The following is an 18011-nucleotide window of genomic DNA, read 5'->3' on the forward strand; positions in this document are numbered from 1 at the left end:
AATTATCTTTTTCTCTCTGATAAAAGCAAAAGACTGCGGATGCTGGAAATCCAAAACAAAAATAAAAATAACTGGAAAAACTCAGCAGGTCTGACAGCATCTGCGGAGAGGAACACAGTTAACGTTTCGAGTCCGTATGACTCTTCAATAGAACTGTTGAAGAGTCATACGGACTCGAAATGTTAACTGTGTTCCTCTCCGCAGATGCTGTCAGAACTGCTGAGTTTTTCCAGGTATTTTTATTTTTATCCTTTCCTCTCTGTTTGAATGATTTTTTGCAATGTCTATTCCTCAATTGCTTGGCAAAATCTGAAAATATAAAATAAAGTTGAAATATTTTGCTTAAAGTATCTGGTATTTCCTCTCTGACATCCTTTACCAATGTATGTCATCAGGGTTCACTGGCTTATCCACCTTATGTTCTGTCGATGTTTATATAAATGTCCTAAACAGGTTCTTCAAAAGCAACATCAGAAACTGTATTAGGCTCACCATGTAATTCATGTCTTCTCTGAGTTTCATTAGGCAGAATCGTCCATGTCCGGTGGTAGGCAGCCAAGTCGTAGTGATTTCCATTGGGTGGTGGGGTGGCTGAACACATGCGATCTTCTGCTGTTCAGCTCATTAACTATGCATCTGTGAGTAGCCAGTGAATCTCGTGGTGGGAGGGCTGGAAGTCTCCCACCCCACCATTACCTCATGGGGTTGAAGGTCCTGCACCATGTTAAAACTGCACCCAGACAGCCAGTCACTCACTGCAGGCCAAGAGCTCCGGATTCAAGTGAGCAATGATGCTCAAGGGAGGAAAGCAAGCTTTGACTCCACAGTTTAGTGAGACCTTCCTGAAATTCTCCTCAAGGCCAACCAGGTAAGGGAAGGAGGTGCTGTTTCTGATGGATGGGCGCAGGAGGCCCTCTCAGCTGACCATGGCAGCCTGGGAGGCAGTCGCAAGTGTACTTAAGTGTCCTTGGAGTCCAAAAGAAGGACTAGCCTGCAGTGCAGGAAAAGAATGAATGATCTGCTCTGCTCCATCAGGGTAAATGCACTGTCTGCTCATTGCAAACTCACACTCTCAAGGGCATCAGACAGTCTAACGGTTTAAGTACACAGATATGTCATAAACATCCAGCAGATGGGACATCAGCAATGCATGTGAGCCAGCCACTTTAAGCTCTCCCTCTTATACTATTTTCAGGACAAATGCCTTCTTAATCACTTACTGGGGAGGGCTCGGCAGCAACAATAGGCATGCATACTTCTGAACTGCTCATTCAAACAAATGCCTCACAATAAATCCTTCTCTCTTTCTGCAGGGCAAGATAGCGTAACCTAAGGAGAGTAGGCCAACAGGAGGTGGTACAGCTGTCCCCTCAGTACTTATGAGGAACAGGCTGCAGAGTTGGCAGGAGAAGAGCAAGGCCATGCCTGCGCGGAAAGAGAGATCGGCCTCTCCCAACAACGCAGCGAGAATGTATCCAGTCTCCATCTGCAATATGCGGACATTGACTGTGTGATCTTTAATGTATGAGCCTACTTAGTCAATCACATATTTATCTATTCCAGGTACCAGCAAAAAACATGGGAGAACATTAACGAGGAAATGACACAGCCCCAGCCCCCAAGCTATCTCTGAGAAGGAAGCCACAGTATCCTCAGAGGAAGCACCATCATGGCGTTCACCAGCACCCTTCAACAGTGCAGCTACACGCACCTCGGTGGGCTCTAGCTCTAGAGCAGATTCGAGTTCACAATCTGGGTGATCACCTCACAGCTAGGTCCACAACTGGCAGAGGCAGAGACAGCTGAGGTCTCTGATACTGAGAGGACTGTTGGACACCAAGCCCCTGCTGAGTCCAAATCAGGTGATGAGCCTCTGGACTCAGCCCCAAGCAACCTCTTGGAGATGCAGAGACAGGCAGGAGAACATCAGGCAGAGTTCACAGAGGCCACCCACAGACTGGACCGAAGGTTGGAGCAGTACATCACATTCTGTTTGCTGTTGTGGCTAGACATTCCATGGGAAGGGTGGCAGCCACCTTTGAGACCCGGGGGGAGGCGATGGTGTAGTGGTATTGTTGTTGGACTAGTAATCCAGAGACCCAGGGACCTGGGGACCTGGACTGGAATCCCGCCAGGGCAGATGTTGGATTGTGAATTCAATAAAAATCTGGAATCAAAAGTCCAATGATGACCATGAAATCACTGTCGATTGTTGTAAAAACCCATCTGGTTCACTAATGTCCTTTAGGGAAGGAAATCTGCTGTCCTGACTTGGTCTGGCCTATATGTGACTCCAGACCCACAGCAATGTGATTGACTCTTAAATTCCCTCTGAAATGGCCTAGCAAGCCACTCAGTTGTGTCAAACCGCTACAAAGTCACAAAAAAGGAATGAAACCGGACAGACCACCTGGCATCAACATAGGCAATGGAAACGACAACGGCAAACTCAGCCCTTTCGACCCTGCAAAGTCCTCCTTACCAACATCTGGGGGCAAGAGAGAGGCCAAAGTGAACATAGGCCCCTTAGAAAATGAGACTGGGGAAATAATAATGGGGAACAAAGGAAATGGCAGAGGAGTTGAATAAATACTTTGCTTCAATTTTCACGGTAGAAAACATTAATAGCATTCGAAAAATACTAAATAATCAAAGGGCAAAAGGAGAGAGGAAATAAATACAATAACTATCACTAGAGAAGAAGTACTAGGGAAACTAATGGGGCTCAAGGCCGATAAGTCCCAGGACCTGATGGGTTACAGCCTAGGATATTAAAGAAAGTAGCTACAGAGATAATGGATGCATTAGTAACCTTCCAAGAATCCTTAGATTCTGGAAAAGTCCCAGAGGATTGGAGAACAGCCAATGTAACGCCTTATTCAAAAAGGGAGGGAGAGAAAAAACTGGTAACTATAGGCCAGTTAGCTTAACATCTGTCATTGGGAAAATGTTGGATGTAATAGCAGAGCATTTAGAAATACATAATCTAATCAAGCAAAGTCAGCATGGCTTCATGAAGGGGAAATCATGCCTAACAAATTTATTATAATTCTTTGAGGTGGTAACAAGCAGAATAGATGAAGGGAAACAAGTAGACAAAATATATTTAGATTTCCAAAACTAGTTCAATAAGATACCGCACGTAAGACTACTTAATAAAATAAGACCTCATGGTGTTGGGGATAGTATATTAGCATGGATAGAGGATTGGTTAACTAATAGAAGACAGAGAGAGTTGGGATAAGGGGGCATTTTTGGAATGGCAATTAGTGGAGTGCCACAAGAATCAGTGCCAGGGCCTCAATTATTTACAATGCATATTAATGACTTAGATGAGGGAAATGAATGCACTATCGTCAAGTTTGCAGATGACACAAGAATAGGAAGGGAGGCAAGTGGTGAGGATGACACAAGGAGTCTACAGAGGGATGTAGACAGGTTAAGAGAGTGGGCAATGGAATATTTTGTGGGAAAATGTGAGGTTATGCAATTTGGCAGGAAGAATAGAGGAGCTGAATATTATTTAAATGGAGAAAGACTGCAGAAGGCTGCAGCACAGAGGGATTTGGGAGTCCTTGTGCATGAATCCCAAAAAGCTAACATACAAGTTCAACAGGTAGTGGGGAGGGCAAGTGGAATATTGGCCTTTATTTCAAAGGGAATGGAGTATAAAAATAGGGAAGTCTTGCCAAAACTGTACAAGGCACTAGCTAGGCCACACCTGGAACACTGAACAATTTTGGTCCTCTTATCTAAGGAAAGATATGCTGGCATTGGAGGCAGTCCAGAAATGATTCATGAGGCTGATCCCAGGTATGGAGGGATTTTCTTATGAGGAAACATTGAGTAGGTTGGGCCTGTATCATTGGAAATTTAAAAGAATGAGAGGTCACCTTATTGAAACATATAAGATTCTTAGTGGGCTTGACAGGGTAGATGATGAGAGGTTGTTTCCCCTTGTAGGAGAGTCTAGGACCAAAGGGCATAATCTCAGAGTAAGGGGGTGCCCACTTAAAACAGAGATGAAGAAGAATTTCTTCTCTCAGAGGGTAGTCAATCTGTGAAATTCTTTACCGCAGAGGGCTGTAGAGGCTGGGTCGTTAAGTATATTTAAGGCTGAGGTAAACAGATTTTTAATCACTAAGGGAATCAAGGGTTATGGGAAAAAGGCAGGAAAGTGGAATTGAGGATTATATGATCAGCCATGATCTCATTGAATGGCGGAGCAAACTCCTTCTGCTCCTATGTCATATGGTCTTATGGCTAGTGCCAAAATTGGGAGAGCTGTCTCACAGGGCGCAAAATGTAGTCTGGGCGGGGGACTTCAATGTCCATCACCAAGAGTTGTTCGATAGCACCACCACTGACCGAGCTGGCTGAGTCCTAAATCACGTAGGTGCTAGACTGGGTCTGTGGCAGATGTTGAAGGAGCCAACAAGAGGGAAAAATGTGATTCACTGCATCCTCACCCGCCTGCCACAGATGCATTTGTCCATGACAGTATCGATAGGAGTGACCACTACACAGTTGTTGTGGAGACAAAGTCCCACCTTCACATTGAGGAAGCCCTCCATCGTGTTGTGTGGCACTACCACCATGCTAAATGAGATAGATTTCAAATAAATCTAGTAATTCAAGACTGCCCAGCATATCAGTGTAAAAGATAAGGCTGAAGCATTTACTACAATCTTCAGCCAAAGTGCCGAGTCGATGATCCATCTCGATCTCTTCCGGAGGTCCCCAGCATTACAGATGCCAGCCTTCAGCCAATTTGATTCATGGCACGTAATATCAAGAAACAGCTGAAGGCACTGGATACTGCAAAGGCTATGGGCCCTGACAATATTCCAGCAATAGTACTGTAGACTTGTGCACCAGAACTTGCCGCACCCCTAGCCAAGCTATTCCAGTACAGCTACAACACTGGCATCTACCCGGCTATGTGGAAAATTGCCCAGGCATGTCCTGTACACAAAAAGCAGGACAAATCCAACCCGGCCAATTACCGCCCCATCAGTCTATCTCGATCATCAGTAAAACAATGGAAGGGGTCATCAACAGTGCTATCATGTGGCACTTGCTTAGCAATAACCACTCACTGACACCTAGTTTGGGTTCTGCCAGGGCCACTCAGCGCCTGACCTCATTACAGCCTTGGTTCAAACATGGACAAAAGAGCTGAACTCCTGAGGTGAGAGTGCCCTTGATATTAAGGCCGTATTTGACCAAGTGTGGCATCAAGGAGCCCTAGAAAAACTGAAGTCAATGGGAATCTGGGAGGAAACTCTCTGCTGGTTGGAGTCATATCTACACAAAGGAAGATGTTTGCTGGAGGTCAATCACCTCAGATCCAGGACATCACTGCAGGAGTTCCTCAGGATAGTGTCCATGACCCAACCATCGTCAGCTGCTTCATCAATGACCTTCCTTCCATTATAAGATCAGAAATGGCGATTTTCGCTGATGATTGCACAATGTTCAGCATCATTCGCAACTCCTCAGATACTGAAGCAGTCCATATCCAAATGCAGCAAGACCTGGTCAATAACCAAGCTTGGGCTGACAAGTGACAAGTATTATTTGTGCCACACAAGTGTCAGGCAATGACCATCTCCAATAAGAGAGAACCCAACCATCGCCCCTTGATGTTCAATTGCATTACCATCACTGAACCCCCCATTATCAACATCTTGGCGGGGTTACCATTGACCAGAAACTGCACTGGAATAGCCATATAAATACTATGGTTACAAGAGCAACTCAGAGGCTAGGAATTATGTGACAAGTAACATACCTTCTGATTCCCCAAAGCCTGTGCACCATCTACAAGGCACAAGTCAGGAATGTGATGGAATACTCCCCACTTGCCTGGATGAGTACAGCTCCCATAACACACAAGAAGCATGACACCATCCAGGAAAAAGCAGCCCGCTTGATTGGCACCACATCCACAAACATTCACTCCCTCCACCACTGATGCACAGTAGCAGCAGTGTGTACCATGTACAAGATGCATTTTAGGAATTCACCAAGGCTCCTTCGATAGCACCTTTCAAACCTACAATCATTACCACTACCATCTAGAAGGACAAGGGCAGCAGATGGGAACACCACCACATGGAATTTTACCTCCAAGTCACTCACCATCCTGGCTTGGAAATATATCGCCGTTCCTTCACTCTCGCTGGGTCAAAATCCTGGAATTCCCTTTCTAATAGCAATGTGGGTGTACCTACACCAGACGGGGTGCAGCAGTTCAAGAAGGCAGCTCACCACCACCTTCTTAAGGGCAAGTAGGGGTGGGCAATAAATGCTGGCCCAGCCAGTGAAGCCCACATCCTGTGAATGAATAAAAAAAAGTGCAGATTCTGAATGTGCAGTTAGACCTGTGCTTTCTTGCTCTAGCCATGGGAGCATTACATCAGTGGCTAGGTGTGAGTGGGACAGGGTACCTCAGGTGTCCCTTCTCCTCAAGGAGTCAGGGAGGTGCCATTGGGCACCCAAAGGAAGGAGAAGCATCAGCCAGATACCCCAGGGGCATCCACCCAGGATGCTCCAAGGGTGCTCTGCCACTCCAACTCTCCTCTGCCAGTGACCCCATCAACTCCAGCAGGTCAGGCCAAGGAGGGTGCACCTGCACCAGAGCAGGCGACCCTGAGCAGGCTGAGGCCCTCAAGGCCTCGGGCCACAACAGCACACCCGCCAAAGTCATCTCAATTAACAGGGCATTGCAGACAGCAGGCTGCCTTCACCTCAGCTGTGGATATTTCGGGCTGCACCTAGATTTAGCGGTATAGTTAGAAAAATTAAAAAGTATTGAATGCAAACAAGTGTCACGGGTATACACTCATTGTATATAGTTGTCACAATTGTAAATACATTTTGAATTTAACTGTTTGCAAGTCTCATGGGTTTCATTTTTCTATTAGTTCCTTCAAACTTTCACGGTCAGTTAAGGCTCTAGAATGTTGCCCCCCATTTGAGTTTGATCAGGAAATTCTACTGCTTCAGTTCTCCCACTGGCACCAGAGTGTCAGTCGTTTGTGGTTGGCACAATTACCCATGGTGACATAAATCAGATACGTGTGTCCCAAGGTTCATTATGGTGCATTTTCAGTTGTGAAAAACTGTTGTTAGGTACTGTAATCCTAACAATCCAAACCTATAGGCTACCATAACTGTCTGGAGGAAGAAATTGTGGGCACGTTCAATGCTGAATGTCCTTCCTTGGTGAATTGTCATTTTCAGTGACCATGCAGCTGCTCCCTGTTGAGCCATCCGTCTGGGGTAAGCCTGAAAGAGTAATCTGTCTGGTCAGCACCCCACTCCCACCCCCGACCCGCTTTGAGAGCAGGTGACAGGAGTGCATTCTTGTCTAAATATGAGCTCCAGTCACTTATAAGCAACAATGCACACAGCCTTGGCGAGGGTATGGGTGAAATTACTATTTCATTTAAAGTTGCCTAAGGTCATGGGAGAAGGGAGTGCTGTTCGGGTTCTACAGCAGCCATGTATCACCAGAGCTATGCATTTAACCATGGTTTAGCGCGTTCCAATGATCAACCCAACATCAGGGCAGACGGTGAGTACTGATCTTTCCCTAATCTCTAAGAAAACATGGAACTTTCCAGAGAAATTATCTGTGAGCAGATAGATGCTGGGGCCTTCCAGGCAGCAAAGATGAGAAAAACAAACAATTATGTGAATATATCAGCACATTACTACTCCTGCAAACTTGTAGTTGTCAGATTCTCACGGGCACGTCTGCCACGTCGTACCCCTGCTATGGACTCTTCATGTGGCTTGTCGACATCCTAGCCCTCATCAGATCCATCCCCTTTAAAGTCCTCCTTGTCGGAGATTTCTCGCTCCTCCATGTATCCCTCAGGCAAGATATCCCTCGCCTTTGCAGCGCTATGTTGTGCAGGGTGCAGCAGAGAAGTGATCCAGGACACACACTGGCAAGTATTGGGAAGCCCCACCTGAGCCATTCAAACATCTGAACCTCATCTTCAGGGGCCTATTGTCTGCTCTATCAAGGATCTGGTGGCGGCATGTGCAGCATTGTATCTCTCTTCAGCAGCACTGTGTGGATGGCAAGCTGGCATCGTTGACCACATCTTCAGGATATCTCCCTTGTCCCCAAGGAGCTAGCCCTTTAAGCACCTAGGTCCCTCAAAGATCTGTGACACCTGCACATGAGTCAAAATGTAAGAGTTTTGAGATCTCCTTGGGTAGCGAGCACAAACATGCCAGATTTGCCTTCTGTGATCACAAATTAGCTGGACATTCAGAGAGTGAAAACCTTTTTCGATTGATGAATCTCGCAGACTCCTGCCAGGGAGCTCTCAAGGCCACGTGTGTGCAGTCGATGATGCCCTGGACTTGTGGGAAAACAGATGTTGCTGTGAATTCCACAGATCTGGCAGTCTGGCTCTCAGCATCCATGCAGAACTGAGCATACTGGTGAGCAGAGCATCTCTGTGACCTCTTGTATGCATTTGTGGGTTGATGTTTGGGAGATACCACAAAGGGCCTCAGGTGGAGCACTGGAAGGAACTGCTGGCAAAAAAGTTCAGTGCGTCAGTAGTCTTCAATGCCAACGGTATGGGATGCTCTCCAAGCCCTTCCAGCCGCAGTCCTTCATGGAGAAGCTGGCAAATGTGAGCTATCACATGCCTGGACAAGTGAAGCGCCTATGGCATTGCCATTCATTCATTTCCATATATGAGCAGCGCCAGTGATATGCCTGTGGTCGGGCCACTGATCTTCATTGCATTTGCCCCTCTTCGGGAACATTTTGGACTTCTTGGGGCCCCGCTCCCTCTTGCCGCTCAGACCATTGCTCCTCCTGGCCCTGTATCAATCGATGACAGCCCCTTTTCCTCCTCAGTCTTATTAGAGCAATAATCAAGGCTTCTCGCAGGAATGCGCTGCATTAGTCATGGACCATTGCTCCTCCAATGGACATTTGAACCTCAAACAGTACTCGGCTGAGTGTGGTTCTCCATGGCTTGAGCAAATAATTAATAGAGTGCCCCTTCACTCGGCCCAAAAGAAGAGTCTTTAACTCCTCCCACCTATTTTGAGGCCCCTTCCATATCGTTATTTTCCAGATAGTTTTCGAACTATGTCATAAGTGTGGAAAATGAAAGACGGTTCATCTTCAGTGTGTAAGTACTTCCAGCACACTCCAACCTCCCTGGCACCCGCCAAGTTCCTCCTATCCTCCTCCACAGTCACCACCTCCAAATTCCTCTCTCATGACCATCCAGCTTCCCACCATTTCCCTTGACCTTATTATTATTTATGTTGACATTCCTGTTCCCCCCCTCAACCCCCGAGTTCCCTTCAGTGTTGACATCCCCACACCCCTCGTTAATCTGACCCCTCCCATCCTCAATGCCAGCTACTTTTAGAGATTCCCTCCACCCCACCCCACCATGAGACCGCCCACTATCCCCACCCCCATGAAACTGGAACTTCCACCGTACCGGATACAACAGCCACCCCTGAATGTGACTGTGTCCTCTGCATCCCAGTACCACCCTTCCAACCCACAAGACCAAATGCAATAAATGACGGACCATGCCCTTTACACAATTCGCTGTAACTGCCCAGAGAGACCTTCCTCTGTCTAAGACCGAGACCAAGACATGCATGTCATGCTGAGCTCTCTCACATGCCGAGACAGTCTGGCCTCATTCCCCAAACAATGTCTTAGACATATCCCGCAGACAGTCTTTCACCTTTCACCTCTGGTCCTTCACCTCACACCCCCTCCCCCCATCCTACCACCATATCACCCTTGCCCTCTGGTTCTCCCCCACTGCCCCCACCACCTCTCAACACCCCCACCCCCCCCAAGTCCTGCCTCCATCTCACCCTCCCTGCTGGTCGTGCCTTACATACCCAGTCTTGGCGCAGCTTCAGCTACCAGCACCCGATATGGAAGAGTGAAGCGTCAACAGGAAGACAAAAGCAGCGTCTCTTGACCTCAGAGTCGTGGCTAAGGTAAAGCTCGCTAGGTGTGCGCCACTTAAATACAGTCGTCAAACTAAATGTTCTAATTACCTGCTGGTGGGAACTCAATTTGGAGGGGGCACACGATTCCAGAGAGTTAGCCTTTTAATGAGCATTCATGACATGCTAATGCATGCAAATGGGGTTGCTCGTCAGGAAGCTCAAGCTGCCTTTAACCCACCTTGAAAGTTGGGAGAACAAAATTCCAACATTTTTTTCTGTCAGGAAACTGATTTTTTGGCTCATACCAAATTAAGCCCGCCACAATTCCCACTGCTGGTGGGAGCAGAAGATTCCACCCATTGAAGCAGTCTGCACTTCCTTTCTTGATGTCAAAATAAATTCAAGCTTTGGAAATTCCATTTACCCTTTACAAGCAAATGACAGATGGGCCTCCCTCAGCCATGATTTTTCAGTCCTAGGCCAGTAGGAAGGAGGAGGAGGAGGAGGAGAAACAACAACAACTTGTGTTTATATAGCATCTGTAACATACCAAAAGACCCCAAGGAGCTTCACAGGAGAATTATAATAAAAAATCTCACACCATTTTTCAAAGGATGCTAAAGGTGGTTTCAGGTCAGGTGGCCAGTTTCCTGATGCAAGATGTCATGAAGGAGAAGGTGATGTCAGTGAGGAGTGGGCAGGGCATTCATTAGCATTGGGGCAAAGGCAAAGGGCATGATAGGCGAGATGGCCCTCACAGTGCTGGCAGCAGAAGGAATGCCAATGCTGCAGCAGCAAATTACAGAGGAGCACTGGAGAAGGAGGAAATGCCCTGCCGCTACCCTCTGCTGTGACGCTGTAATCTTGACGCACCTGCAACCTCGGCAATGGCCCTTTAAACCGGGCCTGGTCCCACGTCTGCCACTGCTAACTGGGTAGGAATGCAATTCTTGTCCAGTTAAAACATAAGCATCCGCGTTCACATCAGATGTACATTTTCCTATCGGAGTGGGATAAGGACCCAAAAGTCTTCGTAACGACGACGTTCTGACCCGCCATCTGAAATTTCACCCAGGGCCACATAAGGAGACAGTAGGACAGAAATTCAAAGGTTTGGTCAAAGAGATAGGTTTTATAGAGCATCTTAAAAGAGAAGAGAGGTGGAAAGGCACCTTCGGGCCCAGGCAGATAAAGACACAGCCACCAATGATGGAATGATTACAATGAGGGAGGTGCACAACGTCAGAATGGGATGAGTACAAATGTCTCGAAGGGTTGTGGGGCTGCAGGAGGTGACAGAGATAAGAACAGTGAGACTATGACAAGATTTAGAAACTAGGATGAGAATTTTAAAACTGAGGTGTTGACAGATCATTAGTTAATGTAGATCAGCAAGCACTAGGATGATAGATGATTGGGACTACCTTGAAATTAGGATAGAGGCAGAGAGGTTTGGATAAGCTAAGTTAATGGAGGGTGAAAGACAGGAGGCTGGTCAGGAGAGCACTAGAATAGTCAAGGCCAGAGGTATCAAGAGACAGCTAGTGCAGCTAATGGGCTAAATGCACCAGGATTACAGGTAGGTTCCATCAGTGAGATTCCAAACAGAAATCAGTGCAGGCAATCAGTCTGTATCTCCAAAGAATGGAATTTTTTTTAAAAAACTCAAATTGATCTTTTTTTTAGGGGGCTGACTGGAACAATGCCAGAATACAAGATGGGGGTTGGGGGATAGATGCTGGATGGTCAATTGTGTTTTAATTGTGGGGGTGTGCATTAACTGAGGATTCACTTGTACTCCTATAAATAGGAACAGATTGAAACTGATGGTTGTGGGATTAGGAGCTGCATGTTCGTATTGTGTATCTCTGATATGAAAACTTACACAAAAGCGTGTAAAGGTTAGGCTCCAGTTCTGTTCTTCACTACCTGGCATCTGTGAATAAATTTATTGATGAATTTTACTCTTTACAGCTACATTTCCCCCTCCAAAGAACTCAGCAGTATTTAGAAACTGGAACATAGGATTGACAGCTTTTCCTCATAGGTTATCGAACTACTAAATATATTTGGTTACTTAACTAAAAGTCTATAATGCACTCAGAACAGACAGTCTATAGATCATTTGATACTTAAATGGGTGAATATATTTAAACAAGTTAACCGCTGAATCCTTATTTTTGCACCCTAAGGATACATATTTTAGCATACTGAAAAATGAAACCTTTACAGTTTGAAAATCTGTCATTCATGTAGCATACCAGAGAAATGTAATATTTTGACGGTGTAATAGTGGAAGAGATTCTAGTCAAAAACAATAGCCATGTCCTGAAGTTGAAAGTTCTATACCCTCACACACTTGCTTCTTTATGCAGAGAATGAATTAATAGCCCGTGTATCCCATATTTTTAGCAGGAGAATTACAAGTGGGTGTAAATGTGCCATTTCTAAGTACATTTTTGTTGTTTTTACATACATATATTTTTCCAATCCACTTGTTTTGGCAGAACTGAGGCAATCAGAGCTCACCTTTTATACCTTTACTGTGGCTACTAAAGTAGCAAAACAATAAATAATGACAAAGCGTTCAAAAAACAGTGTGGAAGACTTATTTTAACTCAGGGTGTGAATGTGACATGCAAGGACTGGGCAGGTGGAAAGTGCCCATTATGCCACTGAGCTGATTGAGCTGGGGCACAAATGATACTATCAGACCCCAACTATTAAATATTAATGATGTCTCTGCCTACCAATGGTGGAATGCCAAAAACCAAGTAGTTAAAATAGCAACAGTGCAGCAGGTTGAATAAGTGTCCGAACATCATTTTAATCATCTAGCTGCCCAGTCCTGCCAGGCAGTCAGGGTCAAAATTGTGCCATTAGTGTTGAACACCCTAGAAAAATTACCTCATTCCCAACTCCAACTAGATTCTGATTAAACTCAATTCCTCATGTCAGGATAACCCTGCACCAACTCATACTGTGAGCCTGACTCCAACTTGTTTTCAATGGTTAGCCCAACCGTTACTGTCAACCCAACGTTAATTAGATGGTACCAATACACTTCCCAGAAATCATAAGAGATCTTTGGCTTGCGTAGTTCTAGCTGCATGGCCCACAAAGTTGTCTATCCCCAGGGAATCAAAGTGGGTGCTACATCAACAAATTTTGCATCCTCTATTTTTAATGTCAATCAATAACATTAACAGTAATTATCATGTCCTCAAGATGTTACAAAACACTTTGAGTGAATTATTTATTAAAATGGAGTCATTGATGTAACATTTGCAAATTATAACCAATTGGTGCAAGCAAGATCCCGCCAACAACAAATAAGTGAAGCATCAATGATCTGTTTTTGTTAGTGTTGACCAAGGGAGGTATGTCTACCAGGGTATCAGGAGAACTTGCTGCTCTTCTAAGAATAGTGCCATTGGATCTTATACACCCGTCTGGTTTGACATCTGTCTAAAAAATAGATGTATCAATAATCTGGGATAGGAAAAGTGTGTCATAGATATAAATGACTGAGCTCAAAGGCTAGTGTTGTTGAATAGCAACCTTGTGGTTGGGTACCCAAAGAAGTCTAGTAAAGGCTGAAAATTATTTTATTATTATTTATTTACCAAGACACAATTATTTTTATTTTTTTGCCTTGTCTTTTTTTCCCTGTGCCAGCTTGCTTCAATGATAGCACTTTGAACTAGAAGATTATGGGTTCAAGCACTGCTTCAACACTTGAGCAAATAATATAGGGTGATACTTCAATGTAGTGCACCAGTTGGTGACTTCTAGGTATGCAAGGTATCCCCCTGAAGTAGGCACTGGGCTCCTTGTGTATGCAGATCAGGATCCTAATACTCGGTGTAGAATACCAATCAAAATAGTCTGCAAATAGGTTGATCTTGCGCTTTACATGCCCTGCTCATTTGTTCAGAATCTTGAGTAGGACTGTGGGAGGCTGTTCAGAAAAAGGCCAGAAAAAGTTTTTAATAGTTCATCTGGCTCCTCAAAACTACTGCTGACAACTATCAGTCTGAGTTCGCCTCCACCCGGCACCCCCTCCCCCCACACACTCCCAAACCTCTGCCCACTCGCCCACCCCCTCAGCAAGTTCAATGCTGAAACCAGCTCAAATGCCTAAAGCTGTATCAGGATACCTGACCAGCCAACACAATTCAGTGTTTCAGTCAATGAGGCCTCATGCTGAATTTAGCTTGGTCCTCTCACTAACGTCTTCAGGCAGACCACCATCTTCAAATGAAACATTAAACAAAGGTCCTGTCTGTCATTCTAGGTAGACAGAAAAGATCCCATAGGATGATTTTAAAAATTAGCCGGGGAATTTTTCCAGTGTTCTGGCAGGCAAACATCACCACCCTTCAAAGGACACCAGCAAAACATTTTTTGACTAATTGGTAATCATTTCATTGTCTGTGTGAAATTGATTGCTGCATTTCCTACACAATTATAATTCATTGGATCAAAAAATGCTCTGAGACCTCCTGAGAATGTAAAAACTAAATGTAAGTGCTTTTTTCCTCAAAAATTTCTTTATACGATTTCACTCTAAACCTACTTGGTAGAATCTTTTACAGAATCAGGACACAGAGGAGAATTATGAACTGTAATTATGAAATCTAAGGGAACAGTAATGTGTTTGCAGCATGTGAAGTGGGCACATTAGTACTGCAAAGGTATGGCATTTTTTAGTTCTCATGTGCAGGATGCGCCCTTTTAATGACATTATCAAGAGACAAAATTAATAGCCAATGTCTTGGCACCATGTCATGCAGCGCAAATAGTTTCAATCCTGTAATTTTGCATCTCCACTATATTTCTGTCTTTAACTGTGTTAATATTTCTCCAGCTCTCTGTGGAACTTGGTTCATTTTCAAGCTCAGTCCCCAATTCAGTATTCTGTTTTATACTTGGTTTACATTGTAAGTATTCCATACTCTTCACCTTGCTCAACTTCTCCCTTCTCGTTCCCCCTTGACCTCTTACTCACTACACAATCAAAAATAAAGGTAAACACAAAGAGGAAGTACAGAACAAATTGCACATCCAAAGAAAATACAGACAGAACATACTTTGATGGTTTAGCAAAGAAAGATATTTAAAATAAATTGCAAAGGGAGACACTACACTAAGAGTGCAGGTGATGAAGACAGAGAGCCTTCTGTTTAATATGCAAATGTTCTGTCACTGCAGCTGCCTGACTCAATTATTTCATTACATCAAACACGTCCTTACATGCAAGGCCACTGCTTTCAGTGAAATACATCGTCACACATTTTGGCGACTGAAACTTGTGCACATTCCACAACTTTCAAGGCTAACCTTAGCAGGTCAGAGCCTGTTGTGTATGTTAAAAACAATAACTATCAACTCAAATCACTATCCACCGGCATCTATGGTACTAGACGTGTTCAGTTCCTGCTCCACAGCAACAGTTCAATTCAGATTTTTGCTCAAAGGAGTATAGTTTACTAGAGACAAAATTAAAAGTAAAGTTCACCAAGCCTGTGCTCCTAGTGCACAACCTTGCTAGAAGAGAGTGCAAAATTGGAGCATCAGAACTCGTGTTGTAAACTCCCTCTACGCTGAGAGTGTGATCTTGCTAAATTTGCTTTAAAATTACCATGCTTGATTTTCCTTCCCCTAAAAACACTTGCAACTCTGATTCAATTTTAATTCCCCCGTTCACACTAATAGATTTTCATCTTCATTACAGTGAGGGATGTCTTTGCTAAAGAATGGTAAACTTTTGACTTACAGTACCTGGTGTCAATATCAATCATTCCCAAGTCAAGCACAGCAGAAAACCAGATACAGGTAGCACAGGAAGTATTTTACCTCCACAATCATGGTTGGATGTGCTCTCGCTAGCTCTCCAAGTGCAGCATTTTAAAGCTCTGACCTTTATGTTGAACATTTTCAGAAAGACAAATCACTGATAGATAGAAGATAAAATATATTGTCATTACCTGGAGCTTGCTGATGTTACCAATAGTTTCTGAGTTACAGTCATTAGATTTCATTGTCAGCCTCTCTTGTTCAGAATCTGTACTTAAACCACAAAGATTAAATTAGTTTGCACCATTTTCTAAGTACAGGATAATTATTATAACATAAATAAATTAACATGTCTACAGCTGGAATTTATTGTTGAGTAAAAACCAGGACAGCTGTTACTATCCACAGAAGCAGCAAGCGATCAGTTTTCAAACATTTTGCCCACTCAAGTGCCAGCACTCAGACTGCCAAAGCTCTGAGAAGGGGAATTCCTTGCTCAATGGAGGACAGGACTGCAGAACTTCCAGCCTGTGTTTTTCTCTTCTAAAGTAGAGCTGATGCCGATTAAAGGGATGGTCTTATCTATGATGTTGAATTAATCCATTCATATATCACTAAATAAATATGACCTTCCAAACCTCCACCATCTAAATGGGCAAGAGCCGTAGGTGAACACCATCACCTCCAAGCTCACCTCCAGGTCACGCACCATCCCTTAGTTTTATATTGACATTCATTAAGCACTCGGTCAAATTCCTGGAACTCCCTATACCTCACTGTTTTATTAAGGTACCTTCACCACATGCACTGCAGCAGTTCATGAAGAAGACTCACCAGCAGGTTGAGGGCATCCAAGGATAGGTAATAAATGCCTTGCTAGCAATGCCCATATTCCCAGAAAGAATATTTTAAAAAGTAAGAAGATTCCTTTGCCATTTAGGAAAACCTACAGTCTGCCTTATCTCAACAGTAAGTTCTCTCTTAAATTACATCAAGGTTGTTGCCTCCACCGAGATATCCAGAAATTTTAATCATTATTCATGTAAAGACATTCTTGCCATGAATCATAAAGAAAGGGAGAGCTTGCATTAATACAGTGAATTTCACATCCTCAGGATGTCAAAAAGTGATTCCACATCCTCAGGATGTCAAAAAGTGATTCAAAGCCTATGAAGTACTTGTTTGAAGCATAACCACTTTTGTAATGTAAGCAAACATGGCAGCCAAATTGTGCACAACAAAATCTCACAAACTGTAATGGGATAAATATTCAGATAATCTGTTTTAGCGAAGATGAATAAAAGACCAGGAGAAAACCATTGCTTTTATTCAAATAGTGCCCTGGAATCTTTATGTCCAGCTTGAGCAAATAGATGGGGCCTTGGACTAAAGTCTTAATTGAAACATGCCACCTCCAAAATGCAGCATTTTTTCATTCTTTCACAGGATGTGGGCATCACTGGGCTAGGCCAGCATTTATTGCCCATCCTTACATTGAAAAGTCAGCTTGGATTATGTATTTAAATCTCTGGAATGGGGTTTGAATTCATGACATCCAGATCTATTGGGCTGGACTTTCAATCTGGGATAGGGAAACATACGCCACATCAGCGAGACTGACATGATGCTGTTTTGATGTGCAAAAGCCCTAATTCGGCTGGAGACAAGTTCGACAGTGGTGCCGACCATGCCTGGGAGCGGGAATTGGCTCTGGGAGACGTTTACAAAGGCAGACTGTAGCCATGACTGGGATTGTTGTTGCCTTGTGCAATGGAGCAGGCAGGAGAGCTGAGAGTCAGCAACTTCACAGTCCACACAAGTGCCCAAATGCTCACTTATCAGATACCCAACCCGCTCTTCTCAAATCATGGCAACTTTGTGTTGCCGTATGAGCACTTCGGTTTGACTTTCCCTTTTGTTTAAGATTTTAAATCTGCAACAACAATAAATAGTGACTCCCAGCTGTCCTCCCGACAGCTGAGCACTAAAATGCCCCAGACCATTCGCTCTCCCCTTTGAAAATGTAATTCTGTCCCTCTCCAGCCCATTAACGAGCTCTTCAACAGGCTGAACAACCAATTAATTGGAGATGAGCAGATTACCGGTTTCCCCCATCCTCCCTGATCACCCTTTGAAAATTGCAGGTCTTAGAGGTGTTGGAACGCGAGCACACCATGTGAGAGCACTATTTTCAAAGCGCATCCCCCACGGGTGATTGAAAATCCAGCCTGTTATATCTGATAAAC

General features: G+C 44.3%; 1 protein-coding gene across 8 annotated transcripts in view; it reads right to left on the reverse strand.

Annotated features, from left to right (window-relative positions):
* The window catches only part of LOC121287207 (DNA (cytosine-5)-methyltransferase 3B-like), a 335867-nt gene that overhangs the window by 286778 nt on the left and 31078 nt on the right, over nt 1–18011 (reverse strand). For 7 of the 8 annotated variants that reach the window (XR_005945160.1, XM_041204873.1, XM_041204868.1 and 4 more), the window contains exon 2: nt 15957–16033. Coding sequence is in view for 5 of the 8 variants with exons in the window: in XM_041204871.1 (XP_041060805.1) it covers nt 15957–16033 (77 nt within the window). In the remaining 3 variants the exon portion in view is untranslated. Of the gene's footprint in view, nt 1–15956; nt 16039–18011 lie in introns of those variants that run through there. The other variant, XM_041204876.1, reaches the window with a different exon arrangement.

The sequence above is a fragment of the Carcharodon carcharias genome, chromosome 14, assembly GCF_017639515.1.
Source record: "Carcharodon carcharias isolate sCarCar2 chromosome 14, sCarCar2.pri, whole genome shotgun sequence".
NCBI classification, from domain to species: domain Eukaryota; kingdom Metazoa; phylum Chordata; class Chondrichthyes; order Lamniformes; family Lamnidae; genus Carcharodon; species Carcharodon carcharias.